The sequence below is a fragment of the Haliotis asinina genome, chromosome 16 (genome assembly GCF_037392515.1).
Source record: "Haliotis asinina isolate JCU_RB_2024 chromosome 16, JCU_Hal_asi_v2, whole genome shotgun sequence".
In the NCBI taxonomy this organism is placed as follows: domain Eukaryota; kingdom Metazoa; phylum Mollusca; class Gastropoda; order Lepetellida; family Haliotidae; genus Haliotis; species Haliotis asinina.
In genome coordinates this window covers 3,962,997-3,979,972 of record NC_090295.1, presented here as the reverse complement: position 1 = coordinate 3,979,972, position 16,976 = coordinate 3,962,997, and the positions used below count along the sequence as shown (strand labels likewise).

Here is a 16,976-nt window from a genome sequence, read left to right as displayed (position 1 = left end):
TCACTGAACGAGGATGTTTCCCAGAACTGAGAGCTACTCGTCCAATCTGTTCTCGGAATTTATCGCAAAGTTTACGCCAACCCTCTCAGGCCTTTCAATGTACTTACTGGGGACTTTCTCAAGTTTCGCTATTTAGGTTTCACCGGAGAATCTCTAAAGACAAAAGCCAGGTATGTTGACGTAATTTGCACAACAGAGTAAATTGTAATTCTGTGATTTTTTGCAGGACGCTATAGAAATCAATATTGACGAAGAAGAATTGATATGGTGATAGCATTCAGTAGATTTGCTTCTCTGAAATGCTGGATATGTCGACACGTATAAGTCGACAGAAGAACTATGTCTGCTTGAGGAAACATAGAAGAACGCATACAAGCATAATCCGTTATCCGTTGGGAGTATGATTTGGCGTGTGTCAAGCTGACATTTGTCATGCGCTAGTGAACAAACAGTGTAGGCGTAGAAAGGGCTAGCATATCAGATAACGACATCTGTACAGCTATTGCAGTTACACACCAAAACGATGAACCTGATTCACTTCTATATTGTGGATGATATACATGTATATAATTCTGGCGCATTGCCACATGTGACATGTCAGTTCGCCGACATTGATACAAGAACTCACTGAAGACAATACGAGGGGATCTGAGCAGACTTTGTGAAGGATCATTGGATCATATCTTTACTGCATTCTCGACTAACTAGTAACTACATGCATGGTAACTTGCCATCTTACGTGACGTAAGTACAGTGTTCCCAGAAATTATTGAGAAAATCTTTGTTTTTTTCTAATGATGCTAAGATTGGAAAAAGGGCTTTCACTATGCACTAAGCATACTAAATAAGGGACACAACTCTTGAAGGCTTAGAAGGCAGCTCATTACGTCAAGAGTTATCTCCCTTGTCTGAGCAGAAGGCTTCCTGTGTTGACATGGCAGAATTTACAGCAAGAGAGAAAAGAAAGCTCATTCTAGATGATTTTGAAAGGGGTGAGGCTGATGCTAAAGTGTTAGCTTGTAGACATGGTATTCCTCTGCCTACAGTATACAGAACTTTGAAGAATATTCAAACAGGAACCGGGATAGAGCACAAAGCAGGGGCAGGTCGGCCTAGGAAATTCAGTGTTGTGGATCGCCGAAGACTTGGGCAGATTGTGAGTAGGGGCAAATTGAAAAGTGTTGAGAACATCAGATATGAAATGTTTAGCAGAGGAAGTCCTCAGGTATGCAATGAAACAGTTAGGCAGGAATTACAGAGACTTAATTGGGTGAAAAAACGTGGAATTCCCTCGCCGTTGATGAAAGATGCACAAAAGGAAATTATAAAACGTTTAAACTGGTGTCGGGCTCATGAAAATCAAGATTGGGACAATGTTTTCTTTTCGAATGAAAGTTCTGTTTGGCTTTTCCCTAATTGTGTGAAAATTTGGACGAAAGATACTGTCAAACCTATCTACCAGCGACCAAAACATAGCCCGAAGTTTCACATGTGGGGTGGCATATCGGCTCGCGGAGTGACGCCATTGTGTGTTTTCACGGGAAACTTGACAAAAGAAAGATACGTTGACATTCTAAATGGTCACCTTCTTCCGACAGCACAAACATTGTATGAAGATGATTGGATTTTCCAGCATGATAATGACCCAAAACACACTGCGCGCTACACAAAACAGTGGTTGTCGGGCGAAAATGTTCAAGTTTTAGACTGGCCCAGTTACAGCCCAGACCTAAACCCAATTGAGAATGTGTGGGGAGTCATGAATGACAGAATAAACCAAAAGGGACTGAGAAATATTGAAGATATGAAGGCCGAGGTGGTCCAATATTGGGACACCCTGTCACACGATTACCTACAAACTTTGATGGGTAGTGTGCCTAGGCATATTCAGGCATGCATTGCTGAGCGAGGAGGTCTAACAAAGTACTAAAACAAGACTGAGACTGTAAACGGATGATGTTTTAACATGTTTATGTAAGTAAAACGCCAGAAGTTAATAAACGTAATGAGTGACATGACGCAACATGATTCTCAATAATTTCTGGGAATACTATATTAACGGATATGTTTGTATCCGGAAGTATTTGAAGATATCCTGAAATTGTTACAATTCAAAGAATCTTTAATTCTTTTCAAGATATCTCTAATTAATTTCGAGATATCTCTTCAACTTCAAGACAATTCAAGATATCTTTGAAACAATGTTAGATATTACTATGTTTGTAATTATTCTAGAAATATATTTCACACAACATGTTCTTCATATCTTTATAACATTTTGAGATATCAGTAATTGTAGTTTAGATATGTGAAATGTATTAAAGATATCTTCAATTATTTACAGATATCTTTAAAGCATTATTGACGTCTTTGAATATAATACGGATATCTTTAAAGCAATAGAAGATACCTGTAATTTCTTAATAAATGTCGAAATCATTATCTGACTGGATGTTGCAAATCATAAGCCAAATGCTGACACACACAAAATAACAAACATTTTAATGATTAGTTTACAAAACAAGCTGCTGGTGATGGTCCTGAGAAATGAATACCCAGAACTGATTTTCACACCATTTTAAACGTTTTGTGTGAAGTACCACTTTGCCGTGAAGGTGTTCTCCTATTTGTAAACACAACAGACTGGGTCTGAAGAATAAGTAATACGTCTAAGTGACAGTAATATATGGACGCCCACCTCGCTTCCAAGAATGAAATCGTTCTGTTATAAGCAATGCCATGCAAAATCCTATTGTCTATCAATAAAATACATACTTTACTACCAGTAGAAAGTAGTTTAGATTTTGTGGCTGTCAAAACGATCCTAAATAGCATTAAATGTATTTTCAGACAGATGTTCGTGACAGAGCGCTGCCATTTTTATGGTTTGTTTTCATCAGGTTAGATGAAAGCTACTTTCTACTCGTAGTTAAGTAAATGTATTTGAATCATGACCAGGAAAACCGAGCAATCTATAACCATTATGTCAACAAGCGATTTTAACAGAATCGTCTGTGAAAACAAGTAACTGTTGTATCTGCGAAGCAGGTGACAAGATTAAATGACAGTAGATTGTGAAAACATAAGGACATGAACAGTAACACAGGCTGTAAGTCCCCGACACGTCACGTATATAAATAAATGTTGTTCCTCGGGAATGTTCGATCATTCACTGAACGAGGATGTTTCCCAGAACTGAGAGCTACTCGTCCAATCTGTTCTCGGAATTTATCGCAAAGTTTACGCCAACCCTCTCAGGCCTTTCAATGTACTTACTGGGGGCTTTCTCAAGTTTCGCTATTTAGGTTTCACCGAAGAATCTCTAAAGACAAAAGCCAGGTATGTTGACGTAATTTGCACAACAGAGTAAATTGTAATTCTGTGATTTTTTGCAGGACGCTATAGAAATCAATATTGACGAAGAAGAATTGATATGGTGATAGGATTCAGTACATTCAGTAGTTATCAATAAATGATTTATGTATATTATAGGTCTAACGTACATGTAAGACCAAGTCATGGCTCGAGAAATGCATGGATGTGTCTCAAGCCCATTGATTGCCATTGTTTACACCAACGAGAATAGTTGAAGGCACTGATAGTAACATTAGATCCTTCAAGATGACACATAATTATAAGGTGTTACTACAACAGGATGTACACAGAAACAAATATCAGTTCACTAAGTGATAGAATCTACACCCACAATCAACAACATCACAAACAACCCTCGGAAATGCTAAATATATATGTGATCTTCTGTTACAACCACAGGCCCTCGACACTGATACGTATTTGGAAGTATGACCTACATATACAAGATATAGATGTCTTATATATTTAGGTCATACTTCCAAACATATATCTGAGTCAAGCGCCTATAGTTACAACCTCAGGACGAAAGGATCGTCACTGCAAAAGAGCGTCATAAGTCATGCCTAGGGGAGGTTGTTTACGTCTGAACATCGGAAGGATCCGGGGGCATGACTTATGACGCCCTTTAGCAGTGACGATCTTTTCCTAAAAAATAATCTATCGCTCCGACAACACCTCATACCTAAACGCATTCAACACGGGTGCTCCTTCCAGTGACGCCATGTTTTGATGTGTGAGTTTCAGGACGCGACCGACAAATCACGATACGGAGCCGAGAAATGTCCGAAGATGGCAGAGCCTGTTTCAAGTATTACCGATAGGGACGTTCTGTTTATGTTATTACCGCTAAACTACCGATATAGCTGCAATTGTTTCGCGAGTGGACTGCTTTTGTTGACATCTGAGATGCAATTCCTTCAAATTTGCCGTAGTTCCTTCAGTTACATGGGGGGCCTGAATCATAGAAACAATAAGATGTTGCAAATTATTTACTCAACAACATCAAATGACAGTAAATCCCGTCTTCCAGTCACAGACAAACTTTGTAATTCACTCTGTAGTGAGGCATGGACTGATGTTGAGCAGATGTGATTTTTGAGCTCTGTATGAACTTTTTTGAAAGGCATTTAAAGTCGTATAGATGAAGGAAAACTAAGTTCTATGGATAGTCAACTTCTTTATTGCAATGGATGCAACGTTTCGGTGTAGGTGCTAACGGTGATAACGGTGTTTTCCTTCTGCTGTGAACTGTGTGTAGTTACCTGTTATTTCGAATTGATGAGTCAACTGGTGATGCAAAGCTAACAGCAAAAAAATAAAGAAAAAAGTAAAGAAAAACATACTATGGACAAAAAACATTATTATATATATGAGATCCCGAGGGCGGCATTTAGATGACCCTCTAAAAGAAACCCTCATTGCACCGTACGGTGACTTGGTCAGGAGGACTCTTGGCTTACTTTGCAGTGTTGCCGATACTGCAGAAAAAAGCTTTAATCATTAAGAACATCTCGTGTGATCTTCACTTGGTAGTCATTCATAAACACATGCTGTTTTTTTTCTTTTGGATGGGCAAAGCATATAAATATTATTTCAATGTAAAAATATTATTTGTTTGAAAATTAAGCTCACGATAATATTTTCATTTTTTTTCAGCATGGATTCAACATTCTGTTATTGGACACTGTCAGCATTTTTTGTAGCACTGGCTACTGTCATTATGTGGTGGCTTAAATCGGGTACGTTTGTAACGTAACTATTAATATAGATCCAACTAGGTATACCAGGATCACTCCTTACAAACACAGCTGTATAACAATACGTTAAGTAGGTAAAGGTAAAGACACATCTGCTTGCATGCTGGTGTGTGTATATCTTGCAATGAATATCTAAAACCAGGGATGGTGTATAACGAATATCTCCCCTCTCGGTATGTATAGATTTCATTATGCTGAATACAGATATCATTGTAGAAAAAGAACGTTTCCATTCTGCTCAGTATAAAAGCCCACATATAGATATACCTGAAACTACAAAAGAAGTGATTTCAGGGAATGTGTCTCAAATTGTAGTACATTAACATAATCCCAGGTTTACATATTCACTATCATATTTATGGAGACAGAATTACTTGAAAAGTCGTTACTCTTTCGAAGCTTGGATGCACATGTTCTACAAGAACAAAGTTAAGGAATGGGTTATAACACAACAGACACACGTATGATTACGCAAAACGTTTCCCCAAACCCTGTTCCATGGGGGCCTAAACTATTTGTGCGTCTGTAAATTAAATACTGTTAAGGATAATTGTTTCAAAGTTTCAAGTTCAGAGATGCAGTCTCTACATTCACAAAATGTATTTGGTAAAAAATCCTTTAATATCCAAATATCTTAATTCAAAGGGTCTTGTTTTCAGATCCAGATTTTCAGTGTTTTATTTACCCTAAAGACCCAAATAAAGAAAAGCATACAAAACGAAAAATCCAATTAATTTGATTTTACTTGTTTCAAAAACAAGTCAAAGATGCAAAGCCAAGTAAAGCCAAACACAACGAAAGAAACTCAAACAACAACAAACCCAAAACAACTTCAATGACCAACAAATGAAAACATAAACATTTCAAGATTGCACATAAAGAATTAGCTTCCTTCCATATGTGCAAACATGTGAACTCGAAATTAACTGTTAATATTTTTTTCTTTTGACTTCTGATGAGGTATTTTGAGTGTTATTCATTGTGGAGAAACGTATTAAGGTAATATACATAAAGAACTTAATACAGCACCCCGTATATTTGGCAATGATGTTTTAACACTGTCCTTAGTCGTCTTGTTAGACTTTCTGTCTGCTGATCACAGGATCCAAGATCATTTTTAGACATCACACCAATTACGCACATATGCGTGAAAGTGCAAAATACTGCAGTAATTTGACAAAAACGTAATCTGCAGGATTCAACTGAGAGTATCTCAGTCTTTCAACAATATTGTTTTTGAAGTTGCCAAGTTTCTTTGGGAAGTTAGTTTATACACTTATTTGGTGTTGACAACACTGATTCAAGATTGTTGCTAAAGAAAAACCTATGCACACATCTTTACAAAGATTGCGCGTGCTAGTACATAGTAAGAAAATCACTTTTCTAATAACCAAATCGTTCCATCTCTGTTTCAAAATTTGAAGGGATATTTCATGAAACTGTTATGTATACAATAATGATAAAATTCAAGACTGGTTCTGAAAAGTATCCTGAATTTCAGTCGTCATTTTATTCCCTTGATATTTAAATAAAATGTCAAAAAATACACACAATGACCATGTGACATCCAGAGAACATCACGGGTCCAGAGAGTTCTATCTCTGAGTCAAATGATAAAATCGAGGTTTGCCATTAGTTCGTTACAGAGAACACTGAACAGCTCTTTAGTTTCTAGAGATAAACTCACCATGCCTGATTAGAGATAACTTTGCGAGGAACACACGAACATGAAAATGTATCTGGTGCAATGTGCATACCCTATGCAATTACCCTGGGCCTAATTATCACTAAAGTGGAAATAGACCATTCTGGTTTTCAGGCGACGATAACATATTTGGTGCTCATAGTAACGTTTGAACACTTTTCATGGACGTTTCAGAATTAACCCTTGCTCCTTCATAAACTTCTAAATGTCTGCTCCTTCATAAACTTCTAAATGTCCGTCAACAAATTTATTATATTTTTATTCTGTAGCACCGCCTGGTCCAAGGATTAAGGTAATTGCTAACGATGGCGGTAAATGTGGGACATCTATGGCATTCGGATCAATTGGAGGTATGTATCTTAACTCAAAACTAGAGTAGCCGTCCTCTTCAACCTTCACCTTGAAGTCAAATGAAACTTCAAGGTATATCAAGCACACAAACACTTTTCAGAGTTTTGAATTCTGTAGGAAATATCACCCTTGTTCTTCATGTCGACCTCTGTCAGCTCAGGCAAAGTGAAGGTGCTGAATAGAGTCTCTAACGATTGGGTGCATTGTAAATGCCGCCACGTTGGCACGGCGTTGTTTTGCTGTATGTTTTGAAACGAAAAACTCGGATGATCTCTGTACTTCCAAAATAACGTATTTGTGATCACTGATACCTTTTTTTTCATCAGATCACCAGTAGCTATTCTGAAACGGCGCCGATAAGCCTAACATTGTTAAGTGCCACCATCATTATTGCCTAATTTTTTCAGACATCCATTCGTCCAATTCGTTGTATTCATTAGATACATTTTAATATGCATGAGAATTGTGTTGGAGCAAAAATAAGGAAATTAAAAATAAATAATGATTTGACGAATTAAAATGAAAATTAACGAGGGACCAACCGTTTTGGAATCCAAATTGATTTTATAATGATAAGTGCTCATTTAAAACAATACAAACACTGATTTTCATATGTCTTTACAAGTATAACATGGAATGTTTATGGTGAATTTATTGGTGAATGTGAACATTCAAGATGTCATTTTTCTGATCTTTCACGATTCATGGTCTTTACCGACAGTAACCTCCATGTGACTGTATGACAGATAGCACTTTCCTCCTCATACCCCCCGTCAGCCTCCTGATCCTCTAAATGGACAGTCTCCGCCATTCGTCATGTAAATCGGTATCTAGTTGGGCCATGTTCTGTACAGGAGGATCCCTATGTTGCATACAACAACCAGTCATGTAGCAGATATGCTCATTTTTGTAAACGATGCTAGTATATCGGGGGATGCTTAAGTTCTTTGTGTGTCGATTCAGTTCTAATGTTATCAGGCCACCAAGACTAATTATTGAAACTGACGTGTAATGAAAGCATATTTCCAAAGGAAATATTATACCATAGTCTAATAACCCACCAGTTCTTCTGTCTTACTTTGGTCTCATAAAACAATATCAGAGAAGGGTGTATTTTGTTGTCAGACGCTGATAACCCTTTGCCCAATGAAGGAAGTCTCGAGGTGACAGCCAACAAAGGAGGAGAGAGCGAATATGCGCTAGCTGCCATGACAGCAACAGAAAGTGCTTTTCAAACTGCGTGGCAAGCAGAAAACTCAGCAGCAAAAGGTATCACTCAGTGTAGACAGTTTTCTGACTGAACTTGATACTCACAAATACGTCAGTTGGGTTGTTTCCGCAAAAAATGTTTCCTAAATGTAACATACAATATTTGTTTTGCATCGTTCCTTAAAGATTTCAAAGCAATCCTAACGTTTGAGTAAACGGGAGAAAACCGATGACAAGCTCCTTGCATTACCCTCAAATAATTTCCATCTGTTGTAGATCCAGAGGGATACAAGATGGAAGCGAAACCACGAGGTAAGGAGTATACAAAGCGTGAAACCTTAACCTGAATCATATTGTCTGGTCCAACGTTACCTAACCATGATGTGAAAAAGTCAGTTCATATTTCTAACTGTGAAGGTCTTTTTCCAGATAAAGGGTTTCGTAACAAACAAACAATCGGGAAGTCAATATAATTTGCCATTCCACTGTCCAAAGCTTGACCATGGAATATTATCTGTATCAAACCTGGATACTGACGGCTTAGTATTGTGATATCTTAGATAGAATTTATGTATATGTCATTTTGCTTATATTATGATGCACATAGCTATGGCCCATTGTTCGTGCAGTTACCTGTATAATATATGGCTGTCTGTTGAAATAGTTATCTGAACTGGCATGTTGTATGTTCCCAGGACTGTGCCTTATTATCAACAACATAACCTTTGTTAAAGAAATTCCATCTCTTCACTCTGCTCAAGAAATCACAGGTAATATTATCACGTTCAAACCACCACATATCAATCTTGCCACTAATCTCAAATTCATCTTCAGTTCGATCATAACTGATTCAGTAGCATTAACTGCTCGTGTATTTCTCAGATGACGTTGTCGGCTACTACTCCAGCTGGCTTAAGAGATGTGGTATACTATGATAGGATACCAATGCACCTGTCTGCTCGCTCATCACAATGGCTTGAGTTCGAGGCACTAATTCTTTTGTGTTTCTTAAACGATCAAGTCTCAAGGCAATGTGTAATGATTGAATTGCCAACTGTAGGAGACATTTCTTGCACTGGGTTATAATTTATAAATATTACAATTCCACAAAGATATTATGGCATATACTGTATGATTTCCTGTTGCAGAACGTTTGGATGAGTTGTTCAAAAGGTTTCATTTCAAGACATTACCCTTCACAGACATGTCGGCTGATAGCATGATGGAAAGAATTCGCTCTGTGGCAGTGGAGAACCACAGTCAATACGACTGTTTTGTCTGTTTTGTACTGACCCATGGCGCGGATGGCATTCTATATGGTTCGGATGGTAAGAAAGTACAATTGGAGGAGTTCATCAGTGCTGTTAGTGGACAACACTGTCCAACGCTTGAAGGGAAACCAAAGTTGTTCTTCATTGACGCATGCCGAACTGAGTGTCCCATAGGCGGTACGTGTTTGTTTATTTCCTTATTATTGAATGAAGGTTTTGCACTGAAACTATATAAACCCTATAGACCTGAAATTCAGTTCAGTATTATTTTGATGATACTCTTTCTTTCTACAGCACGATTCTGTAAAAAATATGTTAGAAATACTGATATCTACGTAAAAATGTTGTCATATAGTTCTGATTGAAAGAAAAGTCTGGATTCGTTAGTACATATATTTACACCATTTTCTGTCTGGGTAATCGTTAAATTTAGACATTTATTTGTATATTTAGACATTTTATTTATTTATTTATTTAGCATCAAGCAAATAGTGACAACATTTCCTGGAGTCTTTGTGATTGAGTAACATTTTGGGGCATGTCAGATTTATAGAGAGTATTCACGTTTCCAGCGGCACTGAAATCACTGTCAGAGTTTTTGTCAAGTGCCGATGATGATGGTGACCCTGAGCTGATAGATTATTTCGTGGGGTATTCTACACAGAAATACAAGAAGGCCTACAGAAATAACGAATCCGGAAACGTCTACACCACAACGTTCATCAGCGTTATGAACGACCTCCGCAAAAGGTATCTACTGTTCATATGTATCAACACATTGCACTCATCTAGTTTTGTAAGGTCACGCCTTTTCAGAGAGTCTGAAGATAAGAAAAAAACTACATCCGCCTGAGTACCCCATATTGTCAAAAGGGAGAATGATGTGCCCTTTGATACATGCTGAGTCAACAGTTAACAGCTGTTAGTAATACACCAGTGATCTTTCTACTATGAAAGAGCGCCAAACGACTCGTACTAAAAATTGCTCGATCAGGGCTACACCATTTAAAGTCTCGAGAAAACTCGCAAAGGATGTTATTACCGTCACGCCGAGGACATTTCTAAATTGTACGCATCGTTTACAAAAACGACGCACGTTACACTGAAATATATATTGGTGCGGAGGACAAAGAAGACAATTATGACCTCAGTCACTTTAGGCCTTCCTCCCCCATAAAGCTACTATTTCCTATTAATGTTCAAAATGATATTACAGCAAACGGATTTATGTAGAGGATGTGTCGAAGGTTAGTTTCGGAACGACGTCGGTACAATTATCAATCACGAATTTCAAACTTATTACGTTTTGTTTGTCAATGGCCAGTGCTTGTAATCCTCGTGATTCATACGTGTCATGGATCTTCAGTTCTGAACATTTCTTTACAATATTGTTGTAAAACTTAGGAATTCGTAACTGTAAACCGATTGCACGTATACGTATTACAAGGGAAATACAAAAGGTTGTTGATCTGGAATGTCTGTGTTTCAAGGCAGGATCTGCTGAATATCATGACGAAGGTGAACAAGATTGTCAAGGAAAGAGGTGTCTATGACCGAGAAGGAGTAAAGTGGAGCCAGTTTCCTGACATGTGGATCAAACTGAGGAAAACGGTTTACTTTTAATGGTTGTCATTGCTCCACGAGCACCCAATCTGCGCAAGGATTAGCAACCGTTGCAGCCTTGGCTACAAATTATGCAGAAAGTAATAAAATCTTGAAATAAAACATATTAGTATTATGATCATTATTATAAGTCGTAAATCAAATCCTGCAAGGCAGCTTTCATTTGTTTTCACAAGTTGCATCAAAAGAGAATTAATCAGGTTGCACCAACAGAATATTGATTGCACTGTCTCATAAACAATGTTTCAATATCACTGACAACACACGATTCCTTAGCAGTAAACCGAGAAGAATGTCTAATGCTTTCAGAAATACTGCTGACAATACTGCTGACAATACTGCCCACAGTGCTGCTGACTATACTGTCCACAGTACTATTGGTAATACTGTCCACAATGCTCTTGACAATACTGCCCACAGTGCTGCTGACAATACAGTCCACAGTCCTGCTGACTATACTGTCCACAGTACTATTGGTAATACTGTCCACAATGCTCTTGCCAATACTGCCCACAGTGCTGCTGGCAATACAGTCCACAGTGCTGCTGACTATACTGTCCACAGTACTGTTGGTAATACTGTCCACAATACTCTTGACAATACTGCCCACAGTGCTGCTGGCAATACACTCCACAATGCTTCTGACTATACTGTCCACAATACTGTTGATAATACAGTCCACAATGCTCTTGACAGTACTGTCCACAACACTGTCCACAATACTGTCCACAGTACTCTTGACAATACTGTCCACAATACTGTTGACAATACTGCCTACAGTGCTCTTGACAATACTGTCCACATTACCGTGGACATCTCAACGAATGTTCCGACAGATTTGTTTTGTGCTTGAGTGTCATCAGCAAAGTCAACGTTTCAACCATTGCATGTAACATATTTCACAGTGACCTCTGATCTTCCATGAGCTGTCCACAGGCCGCTGTCTACAGATCAATGATTATAAACCACGACTTGCTTACAGCTGCTATTTTGGCAATTGATTCACCTGATATACATGATACACATGGCTGGACAATATTTAATGTCACTTTCAAAAAGCAAAATTTGTGAATACCACTAACACTACTGCCGGCACTTGTGGTTGAAATGTTACCCCCAGCGATTGCAACCTGACAACACTAGTGACACTGCCTGAGCTTGCAGTAGTTTACCATCACCAGTGCAGTAAGGATACAACGAAATCGACTCCTGGTCATTTGTTGAGTTTCATGATCACATACTGTGGATTCCATTGTTCAATGACCTATTCATCAAATACTCATATACAAACACGGGCAGTGGGTTAGCTTATTGGTTTAATCATTCGCTCGCCACGCCGAAGACCCTTGTTCGATTGCTCAGATGGGTACCATATGTGAATCCTATTTCTGATCCCCCGCCATGATATTGCTGGAATATTGTTAAAAGCGGGGTAAGACACAACTAACTCACTACTATACTTATCACTAATACACTATGCATATACTATGTAATAAATCTTACAAAATCGTTTCTGTTTACACGATGAATGCCCAGACGTGTAAACTTACTAGCAAAAGATATATGAGAATCGGCTGTTAAAGAAATCTGGATATCCCCAGACAAGATAGATTTATACATATAGACAGCTGGTAACATGACAGAAACACTCTTAAAGCATGCAGAAAATTACTTTCCGATGTCTTAACAACCCATTTATAAATTCAGACAGATTTTTCAAATGTATTGTTTTGTTTTGTTCGGTGATACTAATAGTCCAAGAAGACGAAGTCATCAATATCCCCTTCAATGGCAAAATGCTCTTCAAGAATATGTCTGTTAGTTGTGACTATGTCGTGCGTTTTCGTGAGGATATGGCAAAGTGGAAAGACAGTATTGTCATGTGTTTAATTCTGCTCTGAAAAATGCACTGCCCTCAAATTCAGTCGACCTTGTTGCCATGGAAATGAAAAAAAAACCAAAACAAATTAGTTTATTCCAAATTCCAAAACTACCAAAAGGCACTAGTACACCACCAGACCAATATATCTGCCAAGTTTGGTGAAGAAATTGTGAACAGTTCTACAGTTCTGCTCCGTAAAAGAAAACTACCACAAATTTTGGTTTAAGTACAATTTGTTGCCATAGAAACGCAAAAACCCCATAATTTTACACAGAAATCCCAACTATCAAGAGGCACCAGACAACGCCAGATCTGTCTATGTCCCAAGATTGGCGAAGAAATAGTGAACGGTTTTGAAGTTCTGCTGTGAAAAAGACGGTCGCACGGACGTACGGATACACGGACCGAGAGCATATTAATACGGCAAAACGCGTCAAGGGGGATAATTACGAACATTTTCCTGCGGGATTTTGTGCCCCTGGTCACATTCAGTAGTAGCTGAATTCGTAGTTAAGTTTTAAAATACCAAAGTAAATACATTGTAGCAAAATGAGATCATTTCAAAAACGTGGTTTCTCTTTACAATGCAAGTGTTTACAACAGTTTCTTTTGAGCTCTGTACAATTGACCATAACTGTTTGTTTTTGTAATAAACAGTCTTTAATTATTATCAGACCCTGTCCACTGTATGGAATACAATGAAGACAAGCCTACAGATATTTTTTAAATAAGAAACAACACTCATATTTTCCGGTATAAACAACATTAAGATATCGGTTTAACTTTAGTTAGTAACGTTGATTGGTTGTTTCTTGCAGCTTTATGCCAGGATGACAAAACGAGTTTATACATAATCACATAGTCCAAAATCTCCATCAACAAAACAATGTGAATGACGGATACCATTAACATGCATGACAAACCTAAACGTGTTTTTATCAAGACCCAAACCCAAAAGCGTCACAACTGCCACACCTCCGGAGCAACCGAAGGCAGGACAGGACTGACTGATCACTTCGTCCCTTCAAGTCCGCGACTTCCCTTTGGGGCTGTCCGCACTGCTTGCTGTCTCTCTCCTGCTATTCGTCCTGTTTCCCTGTCGTGTCTGTTTCAAAGACACATGAACCACAATCAACCTGCGTAGGTCGGCAGGTCCCAAGGAGCTAATCTGTCTAAAGTGTAGTCAGTTGGAAAGTTGATTTTTCCGGCTCTATTTTGAACACATTACTTTTGTATATGGTACAAAACTTCTGTTTCCATAAAGATTCATGCCCATATAGGTTACTGACAATTTCTGTGGGTCGTTGTCCATTCGAAAACGAGTTTTATCAGCTTTGAACCGTGATAAGACGAGAAATAGGCTTGCTCTTCATCTGTGGACTTGTGTGTACACTTTGGCACTGGTTTTTGACACACACTTCCCCCTCCCCTTCCCTTCTGAACTGTGCAACCCCACTTGTGAAACCCGAACGTGACCATCTTATGTTTTTAAAACGAATTCTGAAAGTCCACTCAAAATCCAAAAATGTTGCTGTATACCGGGAATTAGGAAGATATCATCATACATCATCATACAGAATGCTGTTTTCTGCTACTTCGTGAATTTGGTGGTAATCCTCGCTATCTGCTTGGCCGCGTTTGCTTGCATACTAAATACAGCGTTTCCAAAAAAACCTTGTACTCTTCTACCCTTATACGTATACTCATAAACATACATATGGTGCAGTTACAGTTTGGATACGTGCTGTAGCTACGTGTTCTGTCAGTTCAACAGTTTGACAGACTGCACCATAGCGACAAAGTAAATTGTGTACATAACTGGAACATCTTGCTTTAGAAGCTCGACACATGGCCCGCAAGACAACATTTCAACTTTTCCAAGAGAAACATTCCATACCAAATGACTAGGAGGTTAGAAAACCATCCTTTCCACTGCAACAATCCCTGCCAGAATACATGGCACATTTCATGGATAATAACGTCGTTTTATTCTTTACACGACGTTTCAGTGATAATCCTTCCTCCTTCATCGGGTGAATGCTGAGTCAGTACAATGAGTGGGTATATTTACATGTATATGCAGTATGAAAATATTGTGCATTTTTGGAATATGTTTAATTGAATTTCAAGCATAAATAGTCTTGACCGGCTATCAAGTGTTTGGTTTCATTCAAGAAAACTCTGATAATCCTTTTTCATTAGTGTGTGAAGAGTTATCCCTCTTCGTTTACTTGCTAGCAGACGACATTTTCAGTGAGCCTCAGTATGAGCGATTTAGAGAAGAGGCAGTTGATTTTAGAGTATCATAACAATAACATCACTTCAGCTAAAGTGATTTCTGTAAAACAACCATCCTTTTGTCCACTGTCTATTGTGTTTCCATAAATATAGCGAATGGGTATGGCATTGAGCACAAAGGGGTGCGGGTAGGCCCAGAAAATTGACTGTCAGTGACAGGAGGCGGCTTGGTATTCTTGTTTCTAGAAACAAACAAAAACAAACAGAAACTTAAGGCTGGTTATGATTGATAGAGGAAATGTGTCTGTCTGTGAGGACACAATTACAACTGAGCTGTCCGCAATGGGTTGGAGGAAAAGTCGAGGAATTCGAATACACCGATCATGAAACCTGAACAAGAGGATCGAATGTTGTGCTGGTGCTCAAAGCATAGAAATTTTAACTGGGACTATGTCATTTCTCAGATGAAAGTTCTGTGTGGCTCTTTCCTCATACACTGAAATTCTGGACCAAACAAACTGAAAAATACTTTGTATCAGCCCCCAAAGTACAGTGTGAAATTTAGCATGTGGGATGGCCTATCTGTGTTAGAGGCAACGCCCCTCTGTGTATTTGAGAGGAATATGACCAGTGAGATATACAGATATTCTTCAGGGACGTATACTTCCATCTGTTCATGTGGTCTATGGAAATGTTAGGATTATCCATCAGGACAACGGCTCACAACCTCGCTCAAAGCATTCACAGGCCTGTCGGCCCAAAGTCTATTGGCCAAGCTAAAGCCCTGACCTGTATCCAATAGAAAATATTTGGGAACGTATTCAGGAAAGTGTCAGTAAGAAAAATCTGACAAATATTTCTGAAATGAAAGAAGAGGTGGTCCGATAGGACAACGGCTCACAACCTCGCTCAAAGCATTCACAGGCCTGTCGGCCCAAAGTCTATTGGCCAAGCTATAGCCCTGACCTGTATCCAATAGAAAATATTTGGGAACGTATTCAGGAAAGTGTCAGTAAGAAAAATCTGACAAATATTTCTGAAATGAAAGAAGAGGTGGTCCGATAGGACAACGGCTCACAACCTCGCTCAAAGCATTCACAGGCCTGTCGGCCCAAAGTCTATTGGCCAAGCTATAGCCCTGACCTGTATCCAATAGAAAATATTTGGGAACGTATTCAGGAAAGTGTCAGTAAGAAAAATCTGACAAATATTTCTGAAATGAAAGAAGAGGTGGTCCGATATTGGGACGGCATGGACCGTGACTTTCTAACTTCTATGATCAGTACTACTCCCCGCCGCAGTGAAGCCTGCATTGCTGCCCACGGTGACATGACAAAATAATAACAGTTCACCTGTTCAACTGTCTTTGAATCTGGACTTATGTTCTGCTAATGTTCACATGTTATACGTGAGTCATGAGTGAAAAATAACTTAAAAATTGCAATCTTTAAATTCTCAATTATTTCTGGTCATAGCATAGATGTACAAAGATAACACCATAGTTACGAGAAAGTACAAAGATAATATAATTACTAAGGCAATGAGATTGGATTAATGTACAGAGA

General features: G+C 38.5%; 2 protein-coding genes across 2 annotated transcripts; one reads left to right on the top strand and one right to left on the bottom strand.

Moving 5' to 3' along the window:
* Positions 1-30: 30 nt before the first annotated feature.
* Positions 31-11,406, top strand: LOC137268346 (caspase-3-like). Its single transcript, XM_067802900.1, has 9 exons — positions 31-170; positions 5,032-5,114; positions 7,107-7,187; positions 8,314-8,457; positions 8,674-8,709; positions 9,093-9,167; positions 9,546-9,845; positions 10,241-10,418; positions 11,159-11,406. Exons 2-9 carry the CDS (start codon positions 5,033-5,035, stop codon positions 11,289-11,291), a joined length of 1,029 nt encoding a protein of 342 aa, XP_067659001.1. The 5' UTR covers positions 31-170; position 5,032; the 3' UTR covers positions 11,292-11,406.
* Positions 11,407-11,487: 81 nt separating this feature from the next.
* Positions 11,488-12,308, bottom strand: LOC137268772 (fap1 adhesin-like). Its single transcript, XM_067803349.1, has 2 exons — positions 12,298-12,308; positions 11,488-12,085 (listed from the first exon to the last, which is right to left on the bottom strand). The coding sequence occupies exons 1-2, from the start codon at positions 12,306-12,308 to the stop codon at positions 11,488-11,490; spliced, it is 609 nt and encodes a 202-aa protein (XP_067659450.1).
* Positions 12,309-16,976: the final 4,668 nt, after the last annotated feature.